This window comes from Dipodomys merriami, unplaced genomic scaffold (assembly GCF_024711535.1).
Source record: "Dipodomys merriami isolate MVZ:Mamm:240054 unplaced genomic scaffold, mDipMer1.0.p SCAF_1231, whole genome shotgun sequence".
Taxonomy (NCBI): Eukaryota; Metazoa; Chordata; class Mammalia; order Rodentia; family Heteromyidae; genus Dipodomys; species Dipodomys merriami.
In genome coordinates this window covers 167,708-189,610 of record NW_027202529.1, presented here as the reverse complement: position 1 = coordinate 189,610, position 21,903 = coordinate 167,708, and the positions used below count along the sequence as shown (strand labels likewise).

Here is a 21,903-nt window from a genome sequence, read left to right as displayed (position 1 = left end):
TCCTCTGCTCTCACCTGAGCAGGTCAGCGAATCAGCATACACCCCTGCTTTCACCGGTGTGGGCCTCTGCACCCCCAATCCTCCATTGCCCCCTCTCATGCTCTTGGGGACCAGGGGCTGTTACCAGGCAGGAATGTCACCAGGCAACAGCCCCAGGGGAGAGCTCAGGTCTCCCGCACCTGCCTGCCCATGGGGTGGAGAGGGGCGGGGCAGCCAGTGCCTGCCATCTGCCTCTTGCCTGTTTACCTGCACCCGGTCCCAGTGCCGTCCCAGACCCAGCAGGAGGCCCATGGAGCTTGGGGCCACAGGCCACACCGAACAAGGGCTGGACACCCAGCCATGGCCCTGAGCCATTGATCCAGCCCGGGCGGGCCAGGTGGGGGTGGGGAGACCTTGGCCTGGATAAACAGAGGCACCGGAGGCCTGCGTGCAGGCCAGGCACCCACCCACCACTTCCGCAGGTAAGCAGGGACCCCCCCCCCAGGAGAGGGGATGAGGACCTAAGAACCCTCAAAGAGCCAGCCCTGGCTCCCAGGAGCTGGGGCCCGTGCTGAGGCAAGGCCTGCAGGTGACCTGCGCGCAGAGCCGGCCGGGCCCACGGAGCCTGCGTTGGGGCTGCAGGCGCTGAGTGGGCTCAGCTATTTAGTTGTCTTGGGGCAGTGAGTGGGCTGCTTCCGGTGGCTTGGAGGGATGAGGGTTAGGAGCTAGAGGGCAGGGACAGAGAGAGGCTGGTTGCCGGGCTGGCCACCCTTCTGCCCTGCAGTGCTGGACAAGTTGTTCTTCCGCCGTATGACCAGCCTCCTCTGGGCTTTCTGGGCTGTGAGGCAGGCCTGGAGTCTCACACGGTACTAAGGTGTGCCCTACGCATGGGAGTCTCACTCGCAGGCTCAGCTGGCATGTGTCAATATGTGTGTATGCCCGTGTATGTGTGTGTGCGTGTGTGTGTGTGCGTGTGTGTGTGTGTGTGTACCCACGCATGTGGCGGGGGCATCAGCAATGAGTCTGAATGTCTTAAACAAGTGTGTGTGCACGGCTTAGATCTGTTCATACCTCTGTGGGCTTGTGATTTCTTTCTTTCTTTTTCTGTCAGTCATGGGGCTTGAACTCTGGGCCTTTGCAATGTCCCTGATCTCTTCAGCTTTACCACTTGAGCCACAGGCCACTTCTGGTTTTCTAGTAGTTAACTGGAGATAAGAGTCTCACAGACTTTCCTGCCGGGGCTGGCTTTGAGCCGTGATCCTCAGATCTCAGCCTCCTGAGTAGCTAGGATGACAGGTGTGAGCCACCAATGCCTAGCAGCTTGTGATTTCTGAGTGTAGCAGGGACCCTTCCCCACAGCCAGCACCCCATTCCTCCGCCCCACCCCATGACCAAGACCCAGTAATGGCAGCTCAGAGCAAGCTCCCTCCAGGCACCGGCCTGACAAGCTCCTCCTGGCCTCCCAGAGTGCCCGCTGGGCCCTGGCTAGAGGAATTCACCTCCTTGTACCTCAGTTTCCCCGCCACTGAAAAGAAGCAGCAAAGCAATCGGCCCTGGCTGCTGGAGGTGAACAGAAAGGGTTTTTGTTGTTGTTGCTGCTGGTTTTTTATCTTGCCACTGCCAGTTCCAAGGTTGGCACACAGCAGGACTTCCCACAACATGGTTGAATCTCCATCTAGGTGGCCTGTGCCAAGTGCTGTGCCAGCTTGGCGCAGCCTCAGCCCAGTGAAATTGACCTAGGGGCCATCCACTGTCAGAAGACTGGAGAGGGGAAGGGGTAGGTGTCAGGGGAGACCGTAGCCACTGCAATTGTCCCTCCTTCCAGGCGCTTGGGGTCTGGGGACAGAGAGGATGCCTACAGGGTGGGGGGGCAGGCCTTTTATCCCCAGGAACTGTAGGAGGGCTACCTGGAGGAGGCATGGCCTCAGCTGGGTAGGCGGGGTCAGAGGGGCTGCTCAGGCAAAGCAGGGGTGTGGAGGGGGGTCTTCAAGTTCAGTGTCTGCAGTGGAGGGGAGCTTAGGGAACTCCAGATACAAGTGTCATGACTGACTACCAGCTCTGGACCTGTAATGTATGCTACCCTCTTCATTGCTGGTTCTGTGTGTGTGTGTGTGTGTGTGTGTGTGTGTGTGTGTGTGTGTGTATGTGTGTGATGTCTGTGAGCGTGCATACATGTGCATGTACACCATTCCTGGGGCTTGAACCAGGGCTTAGGCACCATCTTTTAGCTTTATTGTTCAAGACGGGTGCTCTATCACTTAAGTCACAGCTTCATTTCTGGATTGTTGGTGGTTCCTTGGAAATAAGAGTCTTTTGGATTTTCCTGCCCAGGCTGGTTTTGAACCCTGATCCTCAGATCTCAATCTTTTGAGTAATGCAGATTACAGGCGTGAGTCGCCAGTGCCCGGCTCACTGTTGGACTTAGCAGAAAGAGAAGATCAAGGTCACTGAGCGGAGATGAAGGTGGGGAGCAAGGGGGCTGGAGAAGTGGTCAGCTGTAGTCCCCCCAGGGCCCTCAGGCACGGCAGGACAGAACTGGGGTCTCAGCATTCATCCATCCCAGACATCATGCCAGCTCCGCGCCTGGCTCTGCCCTGGGGATGGAGCAGAGGCTGCTCTTGAGCAACAACAGCCAGGCGAAGACCCAGGGCCCATAGTGTGTTGCGTGAGTTTATAGAGGAGTGTGGTGAGGGAAGGCCATTTAGGAAATGAGACACTTGAGTAAAGACTCAAAGGACAGTAAAGCTGCAGGTCCTGAGGCAAACTGAAGGAAAACATGCCAGACAGAGGGGATGGCCAGTGCAAAGGACCTGAGGTGGATCGGGCGGTTGGGTGGGGAGCAGAGGTTTGACTCGGCGAAGGGGACGGGAAGACACGTGGGGCTGTGCTCAGGAGGACGGGAGCAGGTGAGCCGTGCAGGCCTTGTGAGCCGGCACCAGGTGAGGTGGGAATTCACCGGCAATGTGTCTGGACGGCCCACCGGGGTTGGAGGCAGAGGCTGTGCCTGCGTGATGGTGGGAGTCATGGGGCCCTGGGGCGTTGGGGAGGTAGGAGATGGACTCCGTTGGTGGCCCAAGGCCTGCTTCCTGACGGCGGCAGGCAGTGAGCTACAGGAGAGGCCCCTGTTCCTGGGACCGCAGTCCTGGCTGACCCTGCCATCCACCTGCCGTCCATCCTTCATGCTGCGGCAGGCCCTTCACTGAGTGAGACATAGGCCCTGTGTTGGTTGTTTATTTTGAGACAGGGTCTTTCTACATAGCCCAAGCTGGCCCTAAGCTTGCGATCTTCCTACCTCTGACTCCCAAGTGCTGGGATTACAGAGGTGCACTACTGCATCTGCCAGGTGGCCTAGTCACGTGTGTGTGTGTGTGTGTGTGTGTGTGTGTGTGTGCTATACTAAGGCTTGAACTCAGGGCCTGGATGATGTCCCTTAGCTTTCTTTCAAGACTAATGCTCAACCACTTGAGTCACAGCTCTACTTCTGGCTTTTTGCTGCTTAATTGGAAATAGTCTCACAGACTTTCTTGCCCAGGCTGCCTTCAAACCATGCTCCTCAGATCTCAGCTTCCTGGATAGCTCGGGTTACAGGCCTGAGTCCCCAGCACCCGATACAGCCAGATCTTTATCAAATAGAGGCAAGGCCAAGGCTAGACATGAGGTTGATGGATCAAGGGCCACCAGGGAGGAAGCTTAAGTAGCTGGGCCCTGGGTCCTGGGATCCTGGCAGCAAGTGGCCTAGGAAGGGTCCCCACACTTCTGAAGGCTTGTCCCAAAGCAGTCTCAGGGGTCAAAGCGGCATTGTGCACACTGGATGTATGGTAATGATGGGGTGGACAGCAGCCTGTCTCAGCTCCTAACCCCCAACCCTCACCTGTTGCTGTGTGATACTGAACAAGAGACTTAGCTTCTCTGGGCTTCAGCTTCTTCATCTGTCAGATGTCAGGACCACACTGGGAAGATGAGGCCAGGAAATCCCTGGACCAAGCTGTTGCTAGGATACGCTTGGCCCAGTTTCCTCAGCAGAGGCAGAGCACCCAGAGGTACTCGGAAGCTTACATGGGAGAAGGCATCTGAGGTGCCCGGGCTGAGGAACAGGATCGCATGGGGACAGTAGCCTAGCTTCCCTGGGTGACTCATGGATTAATGAGGTCATTAAAGCGGACATTGGCTTTTGTTCCCTTCCTCGGGCTCAAGAGACTAAGAGAGTGGGGAGACAGAGGCTGGCCCGGCACAGGGCAGGCTCAGGGCTCCAGGGAAAGGTGCTATGAGGAGCCCACTGGCCACACTGTGCACGGAGGGGAAACTGAGGCAGGCTTATGGAATCTCCTACCCATGTGCTCCATTTCTGTCTGTGGCTATCGGGTCAGAGGCGCTACAGGGAGGGAAAGGTGGGGGCGATGTGAGGGTGGGATTGGGCCCACCTGGGCCAAAGCTCAGCAAAGGCCCCCCCCAAAAAAGTGCCAGGCTGGCTCCTAGCTTTGCTGTTTCCTACCAGGATGCCCTGGGCTGAGGCCCGCCAGGCAGCAGGCGGACAGGGCGATGGAGGTGATGGAGAGGAAGCAGAGCCGGAGGGGATGTTCAGGGGCACCAAGGACACCAAGAAGGCCCGGGACTACCTCCGCCTGGCGCCGCTGTGGCTGGCCCTGGCGGCACTGGCATCGGCGGGGGTGATACTCTGGTACTTCCTAGGTAACTATGTGGGTTCACCTGGTCACCCAGGGAGGGGTGGCTGTGGGGTGCACAGCAGGGCAGGTTCGAAGTCCCGAAATGTCTAGCCACTCCCTGACTGATCTTGGGCAAGGCCCTTCCACTCACTCCTGAGCTGCCTGTGTACCCATGCGGTGGGTGTGCTGGGCTGTGTCCGAGGGGCTCCAGATCTGCTTCCTGCTTCCACCAGCTGGAGATGGAGGGCTCTCTCACACCCAGGGAGGGTAAACACGGCTGGCCCTTGCCAGCCAGCTCCTCCAGGTGGCCCCTGAGGCTGCGAGCCAGCCCAGCTGGCTCAGATGCAGGAGGCCCAGGGGCACTGCTGGTGCCTGATACCAATTAGAGCCTCTGCTCACCTGAGCCCAGCCTGCGTGCTCCTCTGGGGAGGGCAGCACAGCGCTGTGACCTCTGGTCTCCAGGGCTGTTTGAATGGGGGAAAAAGGGGATTACTGGAACAGCAGCAGGCCTTGTGTGGGGAGGGGGGGCTCTCTAACTTGGGCCCTTTTTCCTGGTGTCGTGGCCCTCACTCGGTCGCCTGGAGTCTCAGGAGCACTCTTGGTGCTCTTTCCTTCCTCTCGCCATGCTCTGGATGGAGCAGCTGGTGTCTTTCTCAGAATGATGGCGTCTGTCCTGACTGAGGTAGCGCACACGCTGGGGAAAGGCTCCCTGAATACCGTGGCTGTAGCTTCAGCCAGTCATTCTCAGTGGCCCGGCTGTTCACCCGTTGTCACTCCTCTATTTGCTCGTTCACCCATTCATTCGTTCATTCAGTCATTCATTTGCTCATTCCCTCACTTGTTCATTGGTCATTCATGTGCTCATTCACTTGTTCATCCATTCAGCCATTGATTTGTTCATTCACTCGTTCATTCATCCATTCATCTGCTCATTCACTCACTCGTTCATCCATTGGTTTGCTCATTCGCTCACTTGTTCAGTCATTCATTCACTTGCTCACTCACTCGCTCGTTCATCCATCCGGCCATTCCTCATTCACTCACTCACTCATCCACCCGGTCATTGTTCTTGACCCCTGCCCCCTGGCGATTCGGCAGCTCGTGAAGGCGTGGTGCTAAGGGCAGGCCCCGGGATGCAGGGGGCTGAGGGGCTGGGAAAGCCAGGAGGGCCGGCTCGGCCTCGGGGGGAATCCCAGCCCCGCCGAGGGGCGCTGGGGCCGGCGCGGGCCCGCCGTGCGCCCTCCCCACGGGCGGGGAGCCTGCGCCCCGAACCGCGCGGGCGCCCCCAACCCAGGAGCGCCGGGCTGCGGGGCCAGGCTCCCGCCGGCCACCTGCCCGGGCTGGGCCGGGGCCCGAGCCGCCCCCCACCAAGGGATCGGGAGGGGAAGACTCCGCCCGCCGGCTCCGCGCGCGTGGGGCCCCGGGCGCGCCACGGGGGGGGAGGGGACCTGGGCCCCGGCGAGGCGTGGAAGGCTGCCGGGGTGCCCAGGGCCTCCCGACCTCAGCAGCCCGCGACCTCAAAGCCCGCGGTCGCAGCCAGCTCTCAGGAAGGTCCCTCCCTCCGGCCCAGCTTTCCCGGCAGGCCCAGCCGCCTGAGCAGCGTGGGCTCCGCCCCCTCCCACGAGTGCCCCGCCCCTCTCTGCGCAAGCTCCGCCCCCCGCGTGCCCCGCCTCTCTCTGCGCAAGCCCCGTCCCCGCTGCACCCTCTCCCACGCGTGCCCCGCCTCTCTCTGCGCGTGCTCCGCCCCCGCTCGGGCCCCGCCCCTTCCTTGCTCGGGTTCAGCCTTCTCCCCCGCGCGAGTTCCACCACCTCTCGGGCTCCGCCTTTCCCCCTCCCCCGCTCAGGCTCCGCCCTGCCCCTCCGCGCAGACTCCGGCTCCCTCTGCGCTTGCTCCGCCCCCTCTCGGGGTCCGCCCTCTCCCACGCGTGCTCCGCCTCTCTGCGCTTGCTCCGCCTCCGCTCGGGCTCCGCCCACTCACCGCTCGGGCTCCGCCCTCTTTCCCATGCGTGCTTCGCCTTCTCCTGCTTTGCTCCGCCCCTCCCAGCGGGAGCTCCTTGCTCGAGCCCCACCTCCTGGACGTCACCACGCCCTTTGCGTACGTTCTGCGCCCCGGAAGCGCGCTCCCCCCGGGAGTGCGGTCCTCCCGCCAGGCTCTCCCGCCCCGGGGCTCCCGCCCCGTGGGTTCCGTCAGCTCTGACCCGCGGGTCCTGCGAGGTCCTCCAGGAGAGCCTCCTGCAGGGCTGCTCCGCCCCAGGTGCAGCGCCTTCCGGGAGGGGCTCTGGGGCGCCTCCGTCCTCACCGTCCAGGCCGCTGCATCCCCCCCAGCTGCAGGCGGGGTCCCCAGCCCTCCTCTCCCTCCAGCCCTTTCATCAAGACCTCGGCTTCCTCCGTCCCCTCCTTCTCAGTGGATCTTTCTCCACAGGACAGCTGAGGGATTGCTTTATAAAACCAGCTGCCTTACTCCTGCCTTTCCACCACCCCCAGGATCCCTCCAACTCAGTCAAACCAGAGCCCTCCACCCGCATTGCTTCCCCCCAAGCTGGCCTCCTGCTCCCCCCTCTTCGCTCACTGTGCTGCTCTGAAGCCCCACCGAGCAAATCTGTGCCTCCTGGCCTTTGCACTTGCCAGTCCCTCTGCCTGGGATACTTTACCCATCTGCATGACTTACCCATCCACCTTCTCTTCGCCTCCATATTGAACCCCAACTTCTCTGATTTCACAGCTTTGGGCTTATTGTTTCTTATTGCTACACTGATGTACTTCTAAGTTCATTAAACTATGGTAGAGCGCTTGCCTTGAGCTGAAGAGCTCAGGGACAGCACCTGGACCCAGAGTTCAAACCCCACAACCAACAAAAAAGAAACCAAAAACCAGTCTGTACACACAGCAGGTTTGAACAACAACAAAAAAACCCCACAACATTTCTTCAGTAAGGGAATTATAAATGAGGGCTATAGGTCCACGTGTGTGTGTGTGTGTGTGTGTGTGTGTGTGTGTATGGTGTGCAGTGTGTGTGCCAGTATTGGGGCTTGAACTCAGGACCTTGTGTTCTCACTCTCACCTTTCACTCAAGGCTGGCACTCTACCACGTCAGCCACACCTCCACTTCCAGCTTTTTGCTGGTTAACTGGAGGTTAACCATGTCTGCCTGAGTTGTCTTCAAACTGGGAAACTCTTATCTCAGCCTCTCAGTTTCCTAGTTAGTTGGATTATAGACATGAGCCACCAGCACCAGGCTGAATCTATTCTTTCTATTAGCCAGTCTTTGCAAGTTGGAAACGTAGTGACATCATGTTTGAGTTTACTTAGTTTCCTTTGTCCTGGGGTTGAAACTCCAGCACTGGGGGCAGTGGCCTCATGTGAATCCCCACCACCACCAATTAAGCTTTTATAGTCCTGATCATCATCATGATCCCTCAGCCTCAGGACCTCTGCACATTTCCTCTTCCCAATTCACATCTTCCCCGTTCACCCAGCTCATGTTCTATGTTCATGTTCCATGCACCCCGACAACTTTGTGAGTGGGGACAGCACAGAGGAGCCAACCCACAACCCCGTGACCTTCTGGGCCCATGTGGCAGTCCTGAGCTCAACACCACCTGTTCTCTGGATCTGTCACTGGTTGTCAGTGTCTCATGGGAGCCTTAGAGACACCATCCAGTGTGGATCTCTCTCCTGCCAGCAGAAATGGGATCTGTCATCAGATCAAGGGGAGATGCCCCTGTGGTTGGTGACGATGACAAAGATGGCGCCTGGGAGGCTGGGTGGAGTTGTGTGGGAGGCAGGAATCTGTCCCCTCTGTCCGTGGCCTGGGTGGTGACTCAGTGGGTGGTTCCTTCCTGGGCAGGGTACAAGGCGGAGGTGACGGTCAGCCAGGTGTACGCCGGCAGCATCCGGGTCCTCAATCGCCACTTCTCCCAGGACCTGGCCCGCAGGGAGTCCAGCGCCTTCCGCAGTGAAACTGCCAAAGCCCAGAAGATGGTAAGCAATGGGGAGGGGGGACTGGAGAGAGGGGCAGCAGGGGTCTGGTAGGGGCGCTCGCAGGGTCACAGCTCCGTTCAGGCACTGGGAGACTGGACAGCGAGGCAGGGCGGGTCTGGGTAGCACGCTGGCATTGGAACCCCGTCATGAGGCTGTGGGCACCATTAGGGTTTTAAGAACAGCTGGTTGTGCCTGGGTCCCTGGAAGGAGAGGAGGGGGCTGGGTGAAGGTGGAGGCTGCGATGGTGCACATGGGGAGGGGGAGGGAGAGCCTGGCCTGGAACGGGGAAGGGGACCAGGCGTGAGGTTTGTAGGATGGGGGGGGAATCTGAGGGGACGAGGTCACTAGCGGGGTGCAATCCTCCTTGCAGCTAAAGGAACTCATCTTCAGCACCCGCCTGGGCGCTTTCTACAACTCCAGCTCTGTCTACTCCTTCGGGTGAGCTGTCCCCGCCCAGCAACCCCCCCCCAACTTCAGTCCCCAGGGCATGGGTCAGAAGAGGCCTCAGGGCACTGCTGCAAATGGAGAAACTGAGGGACTGAGTGGGAGCTTGCTTCCTGCCTACGGCCCCCTTTCTCGGAGCTCAGTTTCCCCGTGTGAAGCATAGGCATGGGGTGGGTGGGCATGGGGTGGGGTTGGTGGACAGACCGGCGTGCTGTGGTGGTGGTGGGCGCAGATGGGCCTGGCAAGCCGTAGCTGAGGCCAGGGTGGGAGGGGCTGATGGACAGCCTGTGCCTCAGTTTCCTCTCCTGTAGTGAGGGTGGGGAGAGTCAAATATGGGGCTTGGAAACACTCATGAGGCCCGGGCCATGGTGGGTTCCTCTCCCCGCCCCTGCCCTGCAGAGCGGGGCAGGAGAAGCCGAAGTCTCCTCCAGCCTCTGTCCCTCCCATCTGCCTGTCCTAGGGAGGGGCCCTTCACCTGCTTCTTCTGGTTCATTCTCCAAATGCCGGAGCACCGCCGGCCCATGCTGAGCCCCGAGGTGGTGCGCACGCTGCTGGTGGAGGAGCTGCTATCTGTGGCCAACAGCTCGGCCCCTGTTTCCTACAGGGAGGAGTACGAGCTGGACCCCGAGGGCCTGGTGATCCTCGGTCAGTACCGGGAGGGGGACGCATGTGTGGACCTGCGAGACAGGGGAGGCTGTGTGTGGGAGATGTTTGGGACACCCCAGCAGGAGAGCCAGGCCAGAGAGCCCGGTGGAGGCATTCATACTCAGTCTCAGACCAGCCTGGCTCTGATCCCCTGATCTGCCACACACCCCTGTTTTTATTTTTCACTGCATTTTACTTTATGTTCCGTTCTTATTTGTTTGTCCCTTTCCTTTTTAACAGAAACCAGCGTGAAAGACATAGTTGAGCTGAATTCCACGCTGGGTACGCGACTTTTATTTATTTATTGAGTTTCTCCCTTTCCTACTTTCCTTTGTGTTGAAGTTTTCCTTGGGCTCTTTTTTTTGGGGGGGGTGTGGGGACATGTGGCTTCTATTGTGGATACTGGGAGCCCTGGACCAGGCCAGGCCAGGTGAGCTGGACAAAGGACTCAGAGCAAGGCTGGCGGTGCTGGCGTGAACAAGTGTGTGTCTTGTATGTGGACGTGTGTGCTGCCTGTTAGGTCGAGCGGCTGAGTTACCCCGGTGCACAAGCTAGGGTGCTGCCCATGAAGTGGTCTGTAGACTCCTGGAGTTGTGCAGTGCACTGCTGGGCAACACTACCGTGTTGTCCTGAACACAAGCCCTTGAATGTTCCCATTCTTTTTATACCAGAGTGGAGGCAGGAGGTAGCATTCCAACCCCTGTTAGGGAGAGGCAGGGGGAAAGCTTAGCGAGACCTTTCCTGCTCTTCCCTTCTCCGGACCTGCTAATCACGTGCACACTTTTTGCTATGGTTGGTGGAAGGGCATGCCAGCGACCAAGGCACAACTTCCAAAAAAAAAAAAAAATCAAATCAGGGACTGGAGTCAGGTAGTTACCTGTGGCTCACACCTCTATATAATCCTTATAATCCTAGAAAAAAAAGTTAGAAAAGTCCCTCCCAGCCCCAACGCTTCTCAACCTATAGCTGGGTGCAGTGGCCATGAGCTTGTCAACCCAAGTGATACGAGAAGCTGCGATCAGGAGGTTCACAGGTCCCGGCCAACCCAGGCAGAGACCTTCACAAGACTCTTTCCCCCTGGGAGTGAAGCTGGACCTGGTGGCCCATGGCAGCGGGCCTAAGAAGGCACATGGTGATTCTAGCAGGTGCCCGGGCAAGCAGTGAGGCCCTAGCTCTAAAATAACCCTCAGAAAATGCTAGAGGCACGGTTCAGCACTATCCCGCCAGCCTAGCAGACTCAAAAGATCCTGAGTTCAAGCACAACTACAGCCAAAACTTAAAAAATGCAGACTGGGCACTGTCCTGTTGTAGTGCAGGGAGCTCCCCTGGGGCTCTGAGGTCTTCGCTTCAGCCTGCAGCCTCGGGATGTGCTGATGGGCTGGGGTGGGGGGGGGAATCCCAGCCCATCAAGGTGGCTGAGCACCTTGAGAAATACTGGCCAGGGTGCAGACAAGGAAGCAGGGACTCCAGAGCCTAGCCCTGCCCTGGGCCATTCCTGTGAGTTCCAAGGAGACCTCTGCTTCCTCCTGGGCCGGGCTATGGGAGTCTGAGGCCCCGTCACAAAGTTCTAGGCCAGGAGCCCAACTCCACGCATTCTGCATGGCGGTCCAGCCATTCCCTGTCACCACCTGGAGAGGCAGAGTGAGTGCTTCAGCTCATCTTTAGGTGCAGAGGCAGCCTTCGGTTCAAACAGAGGAGGAACAGGGGCAGGGCAGAGGGTGCACTGGAGGGGGCTGTCCAGTTCCCAGAAGATGCTTTGTCTGCATTCCAGGTTGCCGGCCTCATTGGGGGAGGGGGGAGGGAAGAGGAGGCTCTGTCCTGCCAGGCTCTGCTCATCTTTCCCTGGGTACAGTTTTTGATCCTTTTGTCATTAAGATGCTGTCACTCAGTCCTGTCCTTCCTGGAATCCGAGGGGGTTGCAGGACAGAAAGAGGAAGAGACAAGAGACTCTTCCGGGATGTCAAGCTTTGCTGCTACCTTCTGTTAGCTAGTAGGCCCACGTTAGAACTGGGTGCGTCTCAGCAAGTGCAGATTCGACGTCTTGTACAGTCTCAGTCTAGTCTGCCTGCTTTGAAATGGCTCCTTTGGAAGTCCCAGGCAGCAGTTAGCGTGGTCAGCCTGGGATCACCCCAGGACAGCCCTGCTGGGCTCTGGTGGGAATTGAAATTGAGGTAGAGACTGGAAGGAAGCTAGGACCAGCGGCAGCTCTGCGGGCCCAGCTTCCCATCCGCCTGCTTACGTTCGTGCGTGGGTGCGAGTGTGGCTTGGCCTGCACCGTGTTGCCTCTGGTTTGTGGGTGTCCCCATGTCTCTGGACATCCTTCTGTGCCTGTCTTAGTGCCCACTGGAGCCCCTGGGCACTGTGGCTCAGGGCCAGGTGACGACTGGGACCCTCTGGCATGGCTTTCTGAGCTCTTCTTCCAGGCCAGGCTCACCTTGCAATGCATGCTGGGTACTCAGGGCCCTTGAAGTTCTGGATGTGGCCTCTGCCCACACTGAGACCCTCAGGCCGTGCTCTGAGCCATTGCCTCCAGAGTCCTCCTTGCCTGCCTTGGCTCTTACCTGCTATTGTCCTCCAACCAGCGCCCAGCCCTCCCTCTCTCTGGGCTCATGTGGCATGCGGAGTTGAGTGAGCTTGCTTAGTGAATGAATGATTGATTGTGGAGGAGTGCGTGGATGAGGGAATGGATGGAGAGGCGGAATGGAGACAGAAAGGTGGGCGTGGCACGCTGGTGACATCCTTCTCCTGGCATCCTGGCCTAACAGTGTCTGCCTCTTCCCTCTGGGGTCTGTCCCTCCCCGCTCCAGGCTGTTACCGCTACACCTACGTGGGCCGGGGCCAGGCCCTCCGGCTGAAGGGGCCCGACCAGCTGGCCTCCAGCTGCCTGTGGCACCTGCAGGGCCCCGAGGACCTCATGCTCAAGCTTCGACTCGAGTGGATGCTGGCTGAGTGCCGAGACCGCCTGGCCATGTACGACGTGGCCGGGCCCCTCGAGAAGCGGCTCATCACCTCGTGAGTCCTGAGGCAGACAATGGAGGGACCTGGGGGGTCAGAGGTCACACTCAGGGTGTTGAGGCCGGGGTAGTGACCTCAGAGCTGGGGATCTAGCCTAGAGGGGAGGAAAAGGGGAGCCTGGAAAGGGTGATGTGCCACAGGCACCCCATTCCCCTCCCTAAGCCTCGGTTGTTCTAAGGCTGAGGCTGTGGGGCCCTCCGGCCTGTTGGAGTTCTCCAGAGTCTAGCAGCAGTCTGGACCTCCAGTTCCCTCTGTGGCTTCCTAGGAGGCACAGGGCTTTGCCTCCCCCCCCCTTCCCCCACACCCCACCCCAGCCTTGGTGTCTCAACTGGGACATGGGTGTACCTGCCAGGGTCAGTGCCACCATCCTCAGGTACAGCCAATGCCCGCCATTACCACCATCATTCTAGATGGTCTAGTTGGGGCCCAGCAATACCAGGAGCAGTGTGGAGCTCAGCAGTTGGTAAGTGGAGCCATTGAAAGGTCATGAGCAGAGGAGTCAGGCCCTGGGACATGGAGTATGGGGTGAGGACAGAAGGGCAGGGGGTAGAGGGTGGGGCAAAGGGATGGGCTAGAAGTGGCCTTGGACCCAGGGTCTGGCCCCCTTCTCCTCTAGGGTCTTGCAGAAGATGGGCTAGGCTGCAATGGTGGTTGTATACTTTGTGCCAGGCACCAGGATCTGCTGATTCTATATGTGCAGATTAAAGCTCTCCTTAATGTGAGCCGGGAACCATGCTCCCCAAGCCTTTGAGAATCCAGCTCTGAGGCCCCAGGGCCCCGCTCCTTGCTACCTGTGACCCTGATCTGGCTGGTGTGTGAGAAGCTCAGAGGCTCTGGGCGCCATCTGATTTCCAGGCTTCTCCTGGGGCTTTCCAGTGCGCTCCCTCAGCCTGCTTCCAGACTCCCCTGTTCATGGGGACACCAGCATCACTCCCTTGTATAATGTGTGCGTGGGGGGTGACTGGGGTCCTCAAACTCGCACCCCAGGGCTGTGTTGGGGCCAAGGAGACTTTAATGGGCAGAGGGGCCCCACCCAGTCTGAACCCCGTTCCTCATTTCTGAGCTCTATACTTCCTTTACAAGAGTTGGTGAAAGTTACTGCAGAGAGTCCCCAGTAGTAAGAGCTGAGGCCCCCCACAAAGCTGAGGGGCCTCCTGGATCTCCTGGTGCCAGTTTCAACCAACAGATAACCTGGGTCATGGAAGAAGAAATCTCCATACAGTGGTAGCTCATATTTAATATTTTAATATTAAATAATTAATATTCCAATACTCCCATAGGGTGAGGAACGGGTATAACTGGCAGATATGGTTAAACCAAAGAAGTCTTCCAGGCCCTCTGCTTTTATAGTGTCAGATTGTTCTAGAAGGGAATGGAGCAGAAAGGCATATTCAAGCCAGGCAACGGTGGCTCAAGCCTATAATCCTAGCTACTCAGGAGGCTGAGGATCATGGCTCCAAACCAGCCTGGGAAGGAAAGTCTATGAGACTCTTATTGTCAATTAATCACAAAAAAGGCTGGAAGTGATGCTGTGGCTCAAGTGGTAGAGCGCTAGCCTTGAGTAAAAGAAGCTCAGGGACAGCACCCAAGCCCTGTGTTCAGGCCCCAGGACTGGCAAAAATAAAAACAAGCAAACCAACAAAGGGGCAGATTCCAAGAGGTAGATAGCAGGGTACCAGGAAGCAGAAAGATTGGTAGTTTGGGTAAAGGAATCCGGGAAGCAGTGAAATGGGCTACACATGCAGGTACTGACAAGATTACTGCAGAAGGTCAGACACTCAACAACCACACAGCCCGGTTTTCCACTGGGCATCATTCATTCTCCAAGCACACTGGTCAGATCTGCAGCCAGTCTCAGGCCCAACAGAGCCCTAGGGTTTCCCCTTCCTGGAGGCTGAGGTTGGGAGGTGGGCTGAGCTGGTGGGGGCACCATAGGGGGAGGAGCAGGTCACTGCTGAAGGCTGAATGGGGAGAGGGCTGTGACAGGGTCTGTGGCTACCACTGCAAGATGGAAAAGGTAGCGGTGAGGGCAGGTTCCCCGGTGGGGGGTTGATCCTCTGCCAGGCTCCTGGGGTGCAGAGTTGAGGCTCGTGGAGGGGCTCAGGTACTCGCCCATGGATGCCTCTATTTCTCCCATGGATGCCTTTGGCCAGACCCTATGGTCAACATACAGTAGGCTTGCAGGAGACAGCTGTGAAGCCAGGGTGGCCAGTTTCCTGCATCTTGGTCTGTTTAGGTAAAGGGATGGGGGAATTAGGGCACCCCTGACATGTGGGGAGCACCCACATGTGTGGGAGGGGTCCAGCACCTGCCTCTCCTTGCCAGTGATAGGTGGGGCCTAAGGTTGTCCATCTGGAAAGCAAGCAGTTGACCTCAGCAAGCCGGGGAGACAGTTGATCACGGCTGACATGGGACTTCAGTTACTCGGGGATGCCAACATGCTAGCCTTGCTTGCTTCTTCTGAGTCTCCCAGGAACCAAGTTCAGAGTAGATGCTGGGGGGTCCTGGGATCCCTAGGCACCATACACACATGTTCTCCCTGACCTAGCCCCAAAGGTCAGGGGTTAAGATGGGTAGCCCAAGAGGACGGCAGCCCGGTCTCCTTGCCAGGAGACTGATTAGCCTGGGGGACCCGCAGGACAAGGTCACTGCCTGGATTGTAAGCACCAAGCCTGGAGTCTGCTCCTCTCTTTCTGGGGAGCTGGTTGACCTTCAGAGGGCCTCCAGCTGGTCCCCAGGACTCAGAGAAGGTGGACCAGGGGTACAGGCCCTATGTACGCTCTTCAACCCTCCTTGGGGCTCTGTGGGGCTCTCCCTGCCCCCTCCTCGTGCAGACCTGGGCCTCGCTCGAACCATTCTCCATTCTTCCAGGGTCTATGGCTGCAGCCGTCAGGAGCCCGTGCTGGAAGTCCTGGCGTCAGGTGCCGTCATGGCTGTGGTGTGGAAGAAAGGCCTGTACAGCTACTTAGACCCCTTCACGCTCTCTGTCCAGCCTGTGGCCTTCCAGGGTGAGGGGTCCCTGGGGAGGGGAGGAGGGGTGGGACAAAAGACACACTCTCAGGAGAGAGAAAGTTCTAGAAGCTCCTTGGCTTGCTGCCTGCTCCCATAAGAAACTTCTCCCATCTTCTTCCTCATGCCCCTCCCCCCATCCAACCTTTGGCCTCCTCTCTCTTCTCTTTTCTCCCCTCTCTCCTCCCTCCCCTCCTCTTACTGTATCCCTGCTTCTTTCTTACTCTCTCCTCCTCCCTGCCGGCCCTGTCTGTCTGTCTGTCTGTCTGCAGCAGGCCTGAGAACTGGCAGGTTCAGCCCCAGGCCATCCTCAGCCCTTGGAGAAGGTGTCAAGGGCAGATCTCCCCTGCCCATGTCCACCCGTGGCTTTTCCCCAGACCCCACAGGCCCCGCTCTGTGCCCTGCTGGCTCCTGGGCTGGCAGAGTCTTTTCTGGAGCTGTGGAAGGGAGGCATGCTTTCCCTCCCCTCCCCGCCCCACCCCTTCCTTCCCAGTGCCCCTCCCTCCCAGGCCAACGCTAGGAGGTCCAGCCATGACCCCCAGCTGGCCTCTCCTGGTTTCTCTGGCACAGACAGGAGGGGAGGCGGTGAGGGGACTTGGCAGCCTTAGCCCTGTGGACAGCAGAGGGAGCCCCAGCTGACTCCGCCAAGCCTCCTTCTCCCTCCTTGTCTTAGAAAAGGAGACAGACTCCCTCCCCAGCTGCCACAGCTGAGGCTGGCCAGCTGGTAAACCCACCTGTGAACTGCTCCGTGCGGGGCCACCACCGTCAGTGGCTGATAGTTATGGAGCACTTCCGGGGTCCCCATTTTGCAGATAAGGAAACCGAGGCTGGCCCTCACACGGTCGCACCAGATCACACACTTGGCCATTCAGGCAGTGGGGTGCCGGGGTGCTCGCTGACCCTAGCCTGATGGGCAGCATGGTGGGGTGGGCCCAGGGACTCGGCCTAACCTACTGGCCATTCTCCTGCCCAGCCTGCCAGGTGAACCTGACCCTGGAGGGCCGCCTGGACCTGCAGGGTGTCCTCAGCACCCCGTACTTCCCCAGCTACTACTCGCCCAGCACCCACTGCTCCTGGCATCTCACGGTGAGCCCCGTCTCCTCCGGATACCCACCCTGTGCCCAGCCCCTGGGGCCTGGACGGGCGGGGGAGGGGTCCTGTCCATGTCCGTCGAGACCAGGGTCTCCTGTGCACCACAGCCATGCCTGTTTGTCCTGGTGGTCCACCTTCTCTCTGGGAAGGTGCATGCCCCAACCTGCCCGGGCGCCGTGGGTCACGTGGGGACCTGCCACTCTCTCCCAGGTGCCGTCTCTGGATTACGGCCTGGCCCTGTGGTTTGACGCCTATGCCCTGCGGAGGCAGAAGTACGACCTGCCCTGTACGCAGGGCCAGTGGATTATCCAGGACAGGAGGTACACGGAGGGGCTCCTTGATCCCCCTCTTCCCCCGGGGCCCAAGGCCAGGCCCCAGGGGCCAGCTGAGGAGATGCTGGACTCAGCCTCTGGCCCCATCTCTCCTCCTAGGGCCTCTGAGAGGCCTGAGGCACACATTGATGGCTTGGGTGGCATTGCAGTCAGGGTGGGCCGGCCACTTCACCTGGGTGCTGAGCCCCTCAGACACCCTGACATGGAGTCTGTGGAGATGATGGGCGGGGCCAAGACGCAGAGTGCCCGCGGCCTCGGTCACAGCCCCAGTGCTTCTGGTGCTTCCGCACAGCAGAGACAGACCCCATCTTAGGAGCTTTGGTCCCTGCTCCCCTCCCCTGCAGGACAAAGCGGGGTGGGCAGGGGCTCAGACATCTCTCCTCTGCTGGGAGCGGAGGGAACTGGGAAATCCTGGGAGGCATCACCCGTCAGTGTGCGCACGCTGGACGCTCTGTGGATTGGCCGAAGGGAGAAGGGGTGGCGGCCACTGGGGAGCAGACAAGAGGGGCAGGAGGACTGGAAGGAGGTGCCCGGATCCCACTGTGGGGGAGGGAGAAGTATGGGGAGGAGGGGGAGTCTGGAACCGCCATTGCTGAGCAGGGGTGAGGTGAGGGGGGCCGGCCCCAGGTGTGAAGGCTCACCTTGCCGGTGGAGAGTCCAGGCAGCCGCTCTGCCTCCCTTCCCATGCGTGGCCTCGGGCTCTGACGGGTGAACTGACAACACAACGGTAGATGGCTTGATTTCTTGGCTTCACAAATTTTGAGCGTCGTTGGAAGGCCCGAGCTTTCTAGGATTCTGTGTATTGCTGCTGCACTGTCGCTTGTCCTGCTCAAAGGCCCAGCCAGAACCAGGGTGTCAGGGCCACCCTGCCCGTCGTGGATGCCCAGCCCCGTACCCTCACCCAGGCTGAGCGGTGCGGGGCTCACCCCGCTGGGCCAAGTCCGGAGTAACAGGAGCTGGCCCATGATGCAGGTTCTGTGAATGGAGGTGCAGAGTTGCGCTGTGTCCTTCTCTCTGGTGTCTCAGAGCCCTGTGGGGAGCGGTGATGGGGACCGGGCTCTGCAGAGTTGATCTTCAGGGGAGTCTGTGCCCAGCTGGCATCAGCAATGTCACCTCCCTAGGGAAGGGTGGGGGGGGGGTTCCAGGAAGAGCAGGCACCAGGTGAGGCCACAGTCGGGCCTGCATCGTCTCCAGCCACAGACAGTGACACGTGCGTGGGTCACCCTTGCTGCCACATGGGGCCTGTAGCTGGGAGGAGCTTGTGAGGATCGGGGCGAGGGGCTCCCCAGAGGCAGTGATAGGGTGGATTTTGTTGTTGCTGTTGCTTATATATTTTTTTGCCATTACTGGGTTTGAATTCTGGAGCCATGTGCTTGCGAGGCAGGCATTCTACCACCTGATTAATGCCTGCAGTCCATTTTTTGCTTTAGTTATTTTTTCCTAGTTCTTACTCAGGGCTGTCTGGGCCTTCATCTTCCTGCCTCTGCCTCCCAGGTAGCTGGGATTACAGGCGTGCATCACAAGAGTTTTAATGTGGAACTCGGATGGGAGAATCTTCATTAAAAGTTAACAAAGGGCTGAGGTGGAGCCAGAGGCCCAAGTTCCATTCCAGCGGGGGGAGGAAGTCTCCCCCATCCCCACCATTTTCTGACCCTCTGATCTGAACTGTGTGTGATGGCCTGGTCATCCAGCCCAGTCCTCGCCACTGAACAGGGAGGGAAATGGAGGCCTACGGATCTATCTAGGGTCTATCCTTGTCTTCTCTGCCTTTAAGTGCTGGGGATGGATTTCAGGGTGCAATGGCAGGGTTGGGGGGGGGTGGCAGGGTGAGGCCAGGCAGACCCAGCATTCGCCTCCCCCTGGGGTGGTGGACGATGCTCACAGGAGTCTGGCCATCAGGGTTCTGCTGGAACTCTGGGCACCCCTGTCATCTGTGGGGGTGTGACAGGGACCCACAATCCAGAACTTCTGCTTCCTACTTGGGCAAGGACTCACCTCTCCTGGCTGCGGGGGGGGGGGGGGAGACTCATGTCCAAGGCGAGGGTGAGGGCTGGGCGTGGCTCAGTGGTGGAGCACCTGCCCAGCATGCATCAGGCCCCAGATTCCAGGCGTGAACATCAAAGAGTGAAAAACAGTAAAACGCTAGTTCCCGCACCGGCCCAGACACGGCCCAGCTCCGCGTGGTGCTGCTGACGGGCTCTCCGGCAGCACCGGGCAGGCTTGGAGCTAAAGGCATTACCGTGCCGTCTCCTTTGGCCTCAGCAAGGCACGGGAAGCGGATGCAGCGTCCACGTCTGCTTTTGGTGACAAGGACAAAATGTCAGAGACAGAGTCGTGTGTGAGGAACAGAGGTTTGTGTGCCTCACAGCTGCAGAGGTCATGAAGTTCAAGAGCCCAGAGCTGGCATCTGCCCAGCTTCTAGGTGAGGCCTTGTGTTGGCATCACATGGCCGCCCTGGCTTTTGTAACAGACCCGTTGGATAAATCCATCCGTGCACTCATTCACCCAGTGCCTGGCATGGGAGGGAAGACGCAAGTGGCCACCTTCAGTTTCGGAAGCCCCAGGCCGGCCCTCCTTGGGGTGCTGTGGGGTTTGATAATGATCACCCCATGTGGCTGGATGCTGGAAAGTTCTGTGAATGAGCTAGCACTTGCTGGAAAATCTGCTGTGTGGGTGGCGGCGGGACGGGGGCGGCCGCGTGGGGAGGGGCTTTGGGGGGCGGGGGGCCAGAGGCCATCCTCATGGCAGAGAGGTCTGAGCCTCCCCTGAGCAGCTGGCAGCGTAGTGATAAGGAAGGCTGGCTGGGCGCCTCACCTGCTGCCCTGAGTCCCTGGTCTTCCTCTCCTGACATCCTGTTTCCACGTAGCCAGACAGAGCCCCGGTGCCCTTTAGCGACTTGTGCTGTTGAGATCTAGCTCCTGGCCGCCTGGTTTCCCAGAACCCTCTCTCCCCGGTGGCTCAGGCTTCCCCTTTCCGGAACCTGCCCCTCGCCTGCTTCCTCTGCTGTGACGTCTTTCTCTTGTGATCTGCCCGATCATTTCCATCACTGCCAGCCATGAGGTCAGACAGAGCTGCAGCCCCTCCCCTCCCCAGGCCCACGGGAGCCCCCCTGGGGCCGGCCTGACCTTTCTGCTCCCCCAAGCCCCTGGGTGGCCAGCAACCACCTGTAGCCACACCATGCCTGTGCCCATGCTGAGGATGGCACTGGCGGCAGCCGGGGCTGGGCCCGCAGCTGGCCGCGTCAGCACAAGTTTTCCTAGAAACCGCCTGCTCGGGTCCTACCTGGAACATGGGCTGGGGGTGGGGACGTCACCCTGTCATGCCAAGGCTGAGTCACGTACCCAAGGTCACACCCGACGTGTCGGGTGGCAGAGCCAGGCCTCCACCTCGGCTAAGGCACCATGGTCAGTGTGCTGGCCCCCCGGGTGGTGCCGCTGCCCCCTGGTCAGCGCTGCTGCCCTGACCTTCCTGTCCCTCCGCCTGTGTGCCCCCTTCTTCCTCCCCTCCCACCCTTCCAGACAGCCACCCACCCCGTAGTTTTCTACTTCCTGCGGGGTGGCTCAGCTGCCAAGCTCAGGGCGTCTCTGCTGCTTGTCTAGGAGAGGCAGGAGGGGGGAGAAATACCTCCAACCCAGAGAGGCGACAGTGAACCGGCCATGCGGTGCCCCGCCCCAGCACTGGGGGGCCTCTCACCCCGCCAGGCATTCGGCAGCTCCTGGTTATCATGTCACGTCTGTGGACCGCCTGTAAACAAGGCCCTCTTCAGGTTAAGTGACTCGGGGTGAGTTAGGGGCTATAGCCCTTGAACTCTTGTGTGTCTCCCACTAAGGAGGAATGTATCCCCCAAAGCCTGTCTGGGGAACAAGATGCTGGGGTACAGGGTTGGGTCCCGTGGGAAGGCTCTGCCAGCCAGGCATGGGGCAACCATGTAGCTTCATCCAGGTTGAAATGTTCTGTTCCCTCAAACCAGCTCTGAAACCTCCTGTGTCTCCACAAGTTCCATATGGCCCTGTGGGGAACAGTGAATCCGCCCTCTCCGAATTCTAGATTTGTCAGAGCTGACTGCAAAAAAAAAAAAGCTGTTTTCTTAGCTGGAAAGGGCCAGGGCCAGGCTTGCTCTGCGGCGCCCCCTGGTGGGGCCTCATCCCTGTTGGCTGCAGCCTGGCTGTGGGGATCCTGGGACAGGAACCCTGGTTCAGGGTTCAGTTTCTCTCTCCTGACCTTTAAAATTTTTACCTCCTTTAAAATGATTGCTCTCCTAAAGCAGATTTTCCTTAGACGGGTGATAGGCCCATCGTTACAGTGTTAGTTATTAAACCCGAGAACATTTTGAAATATTTATTATAGTAGTTGCTCTGGTCTGCAGCCTCTCGTACCTATGGTAAGCTGTGATCTAAAAATAGTAAGTAGAAAATTCCAGAAATAATTGATGCGGGCTCAGGATCTTTGATAACCCCATAACTGCTCCATTTTGTTCTTAGTTATTACCATCAACCAATTTAGCTTTATCATATAAATATATATGATATGAGATAATTATATATGATGTAGATTATATGTGTTATATAACCCTATATATTCTGCACTGTATTTTTATGTATACATATATAGATATACATAACCCCTCATCTCAAGGACAGCTATTGTAATTCCTTTAAAATGACAATAAACCCATGAAATGTTAACGTAAGTAACATTTTATGAAAAATTATATTTCTCCAAAACCAAAAACCTTTCATGAT

General features: G+C 58.6%; 1 protein-coding gene across 2 annotated transcripts in view; it reads left to right on the top strand.

The window, feature by feature from the left end:
* The window catches only part of LOC138823824 (transmembrane protease serine 6-like), a 30,618-nt gene continuing 8,715 nt past the window's right edge, over window positions 1-21,903 (top strand). Inside the window, exons 1-10 of one of the 2 annotated variants that reach the window (XM_070017388.1) lie at window positions 1-22; window positions 4,475-4,668; window positions 8,491-8,624; window positions 8,995-9,062; window positions 9,529-9,713; window positions 9,954-9,995; window positions 12,521-12,725; window positions 15,600-15,736; window positions 16,711-16,823; window positions 17,040-17,149. In XM_070017388.1, the coding sequence (XP_069873489.1) occupies window positions 4,476-4,668; window positions 8,491-8,624; window positions 8,995-9,062; window positions 9,529-9,713; window positions 9,954-9,995; window positions 12,521-12,725; window positions 15,600-15,736; window positions 16,711-16,823; window positions 17,040-17,149 (1,187 nt within the window). In that variant the 5' untranslated portion in view covers window positions 1-22; window position 4,475. Of the gene's footprint in view, window positions 23-266; window positions 462-4,474; window positions 4,669-8,490; window positions 8,625-8,994; window positions 9,063-9,528; window positions 9,714-9,953; window positions 9,996-12,520; window positions 12,726-15,599; window positions 15,737-16,710; window positions 16,824-17,039; window positions 17,150-21,903 lie in introns of those variants that run through there. The other variant, XM_070017387.1, reaches the window with a different exon arrangement.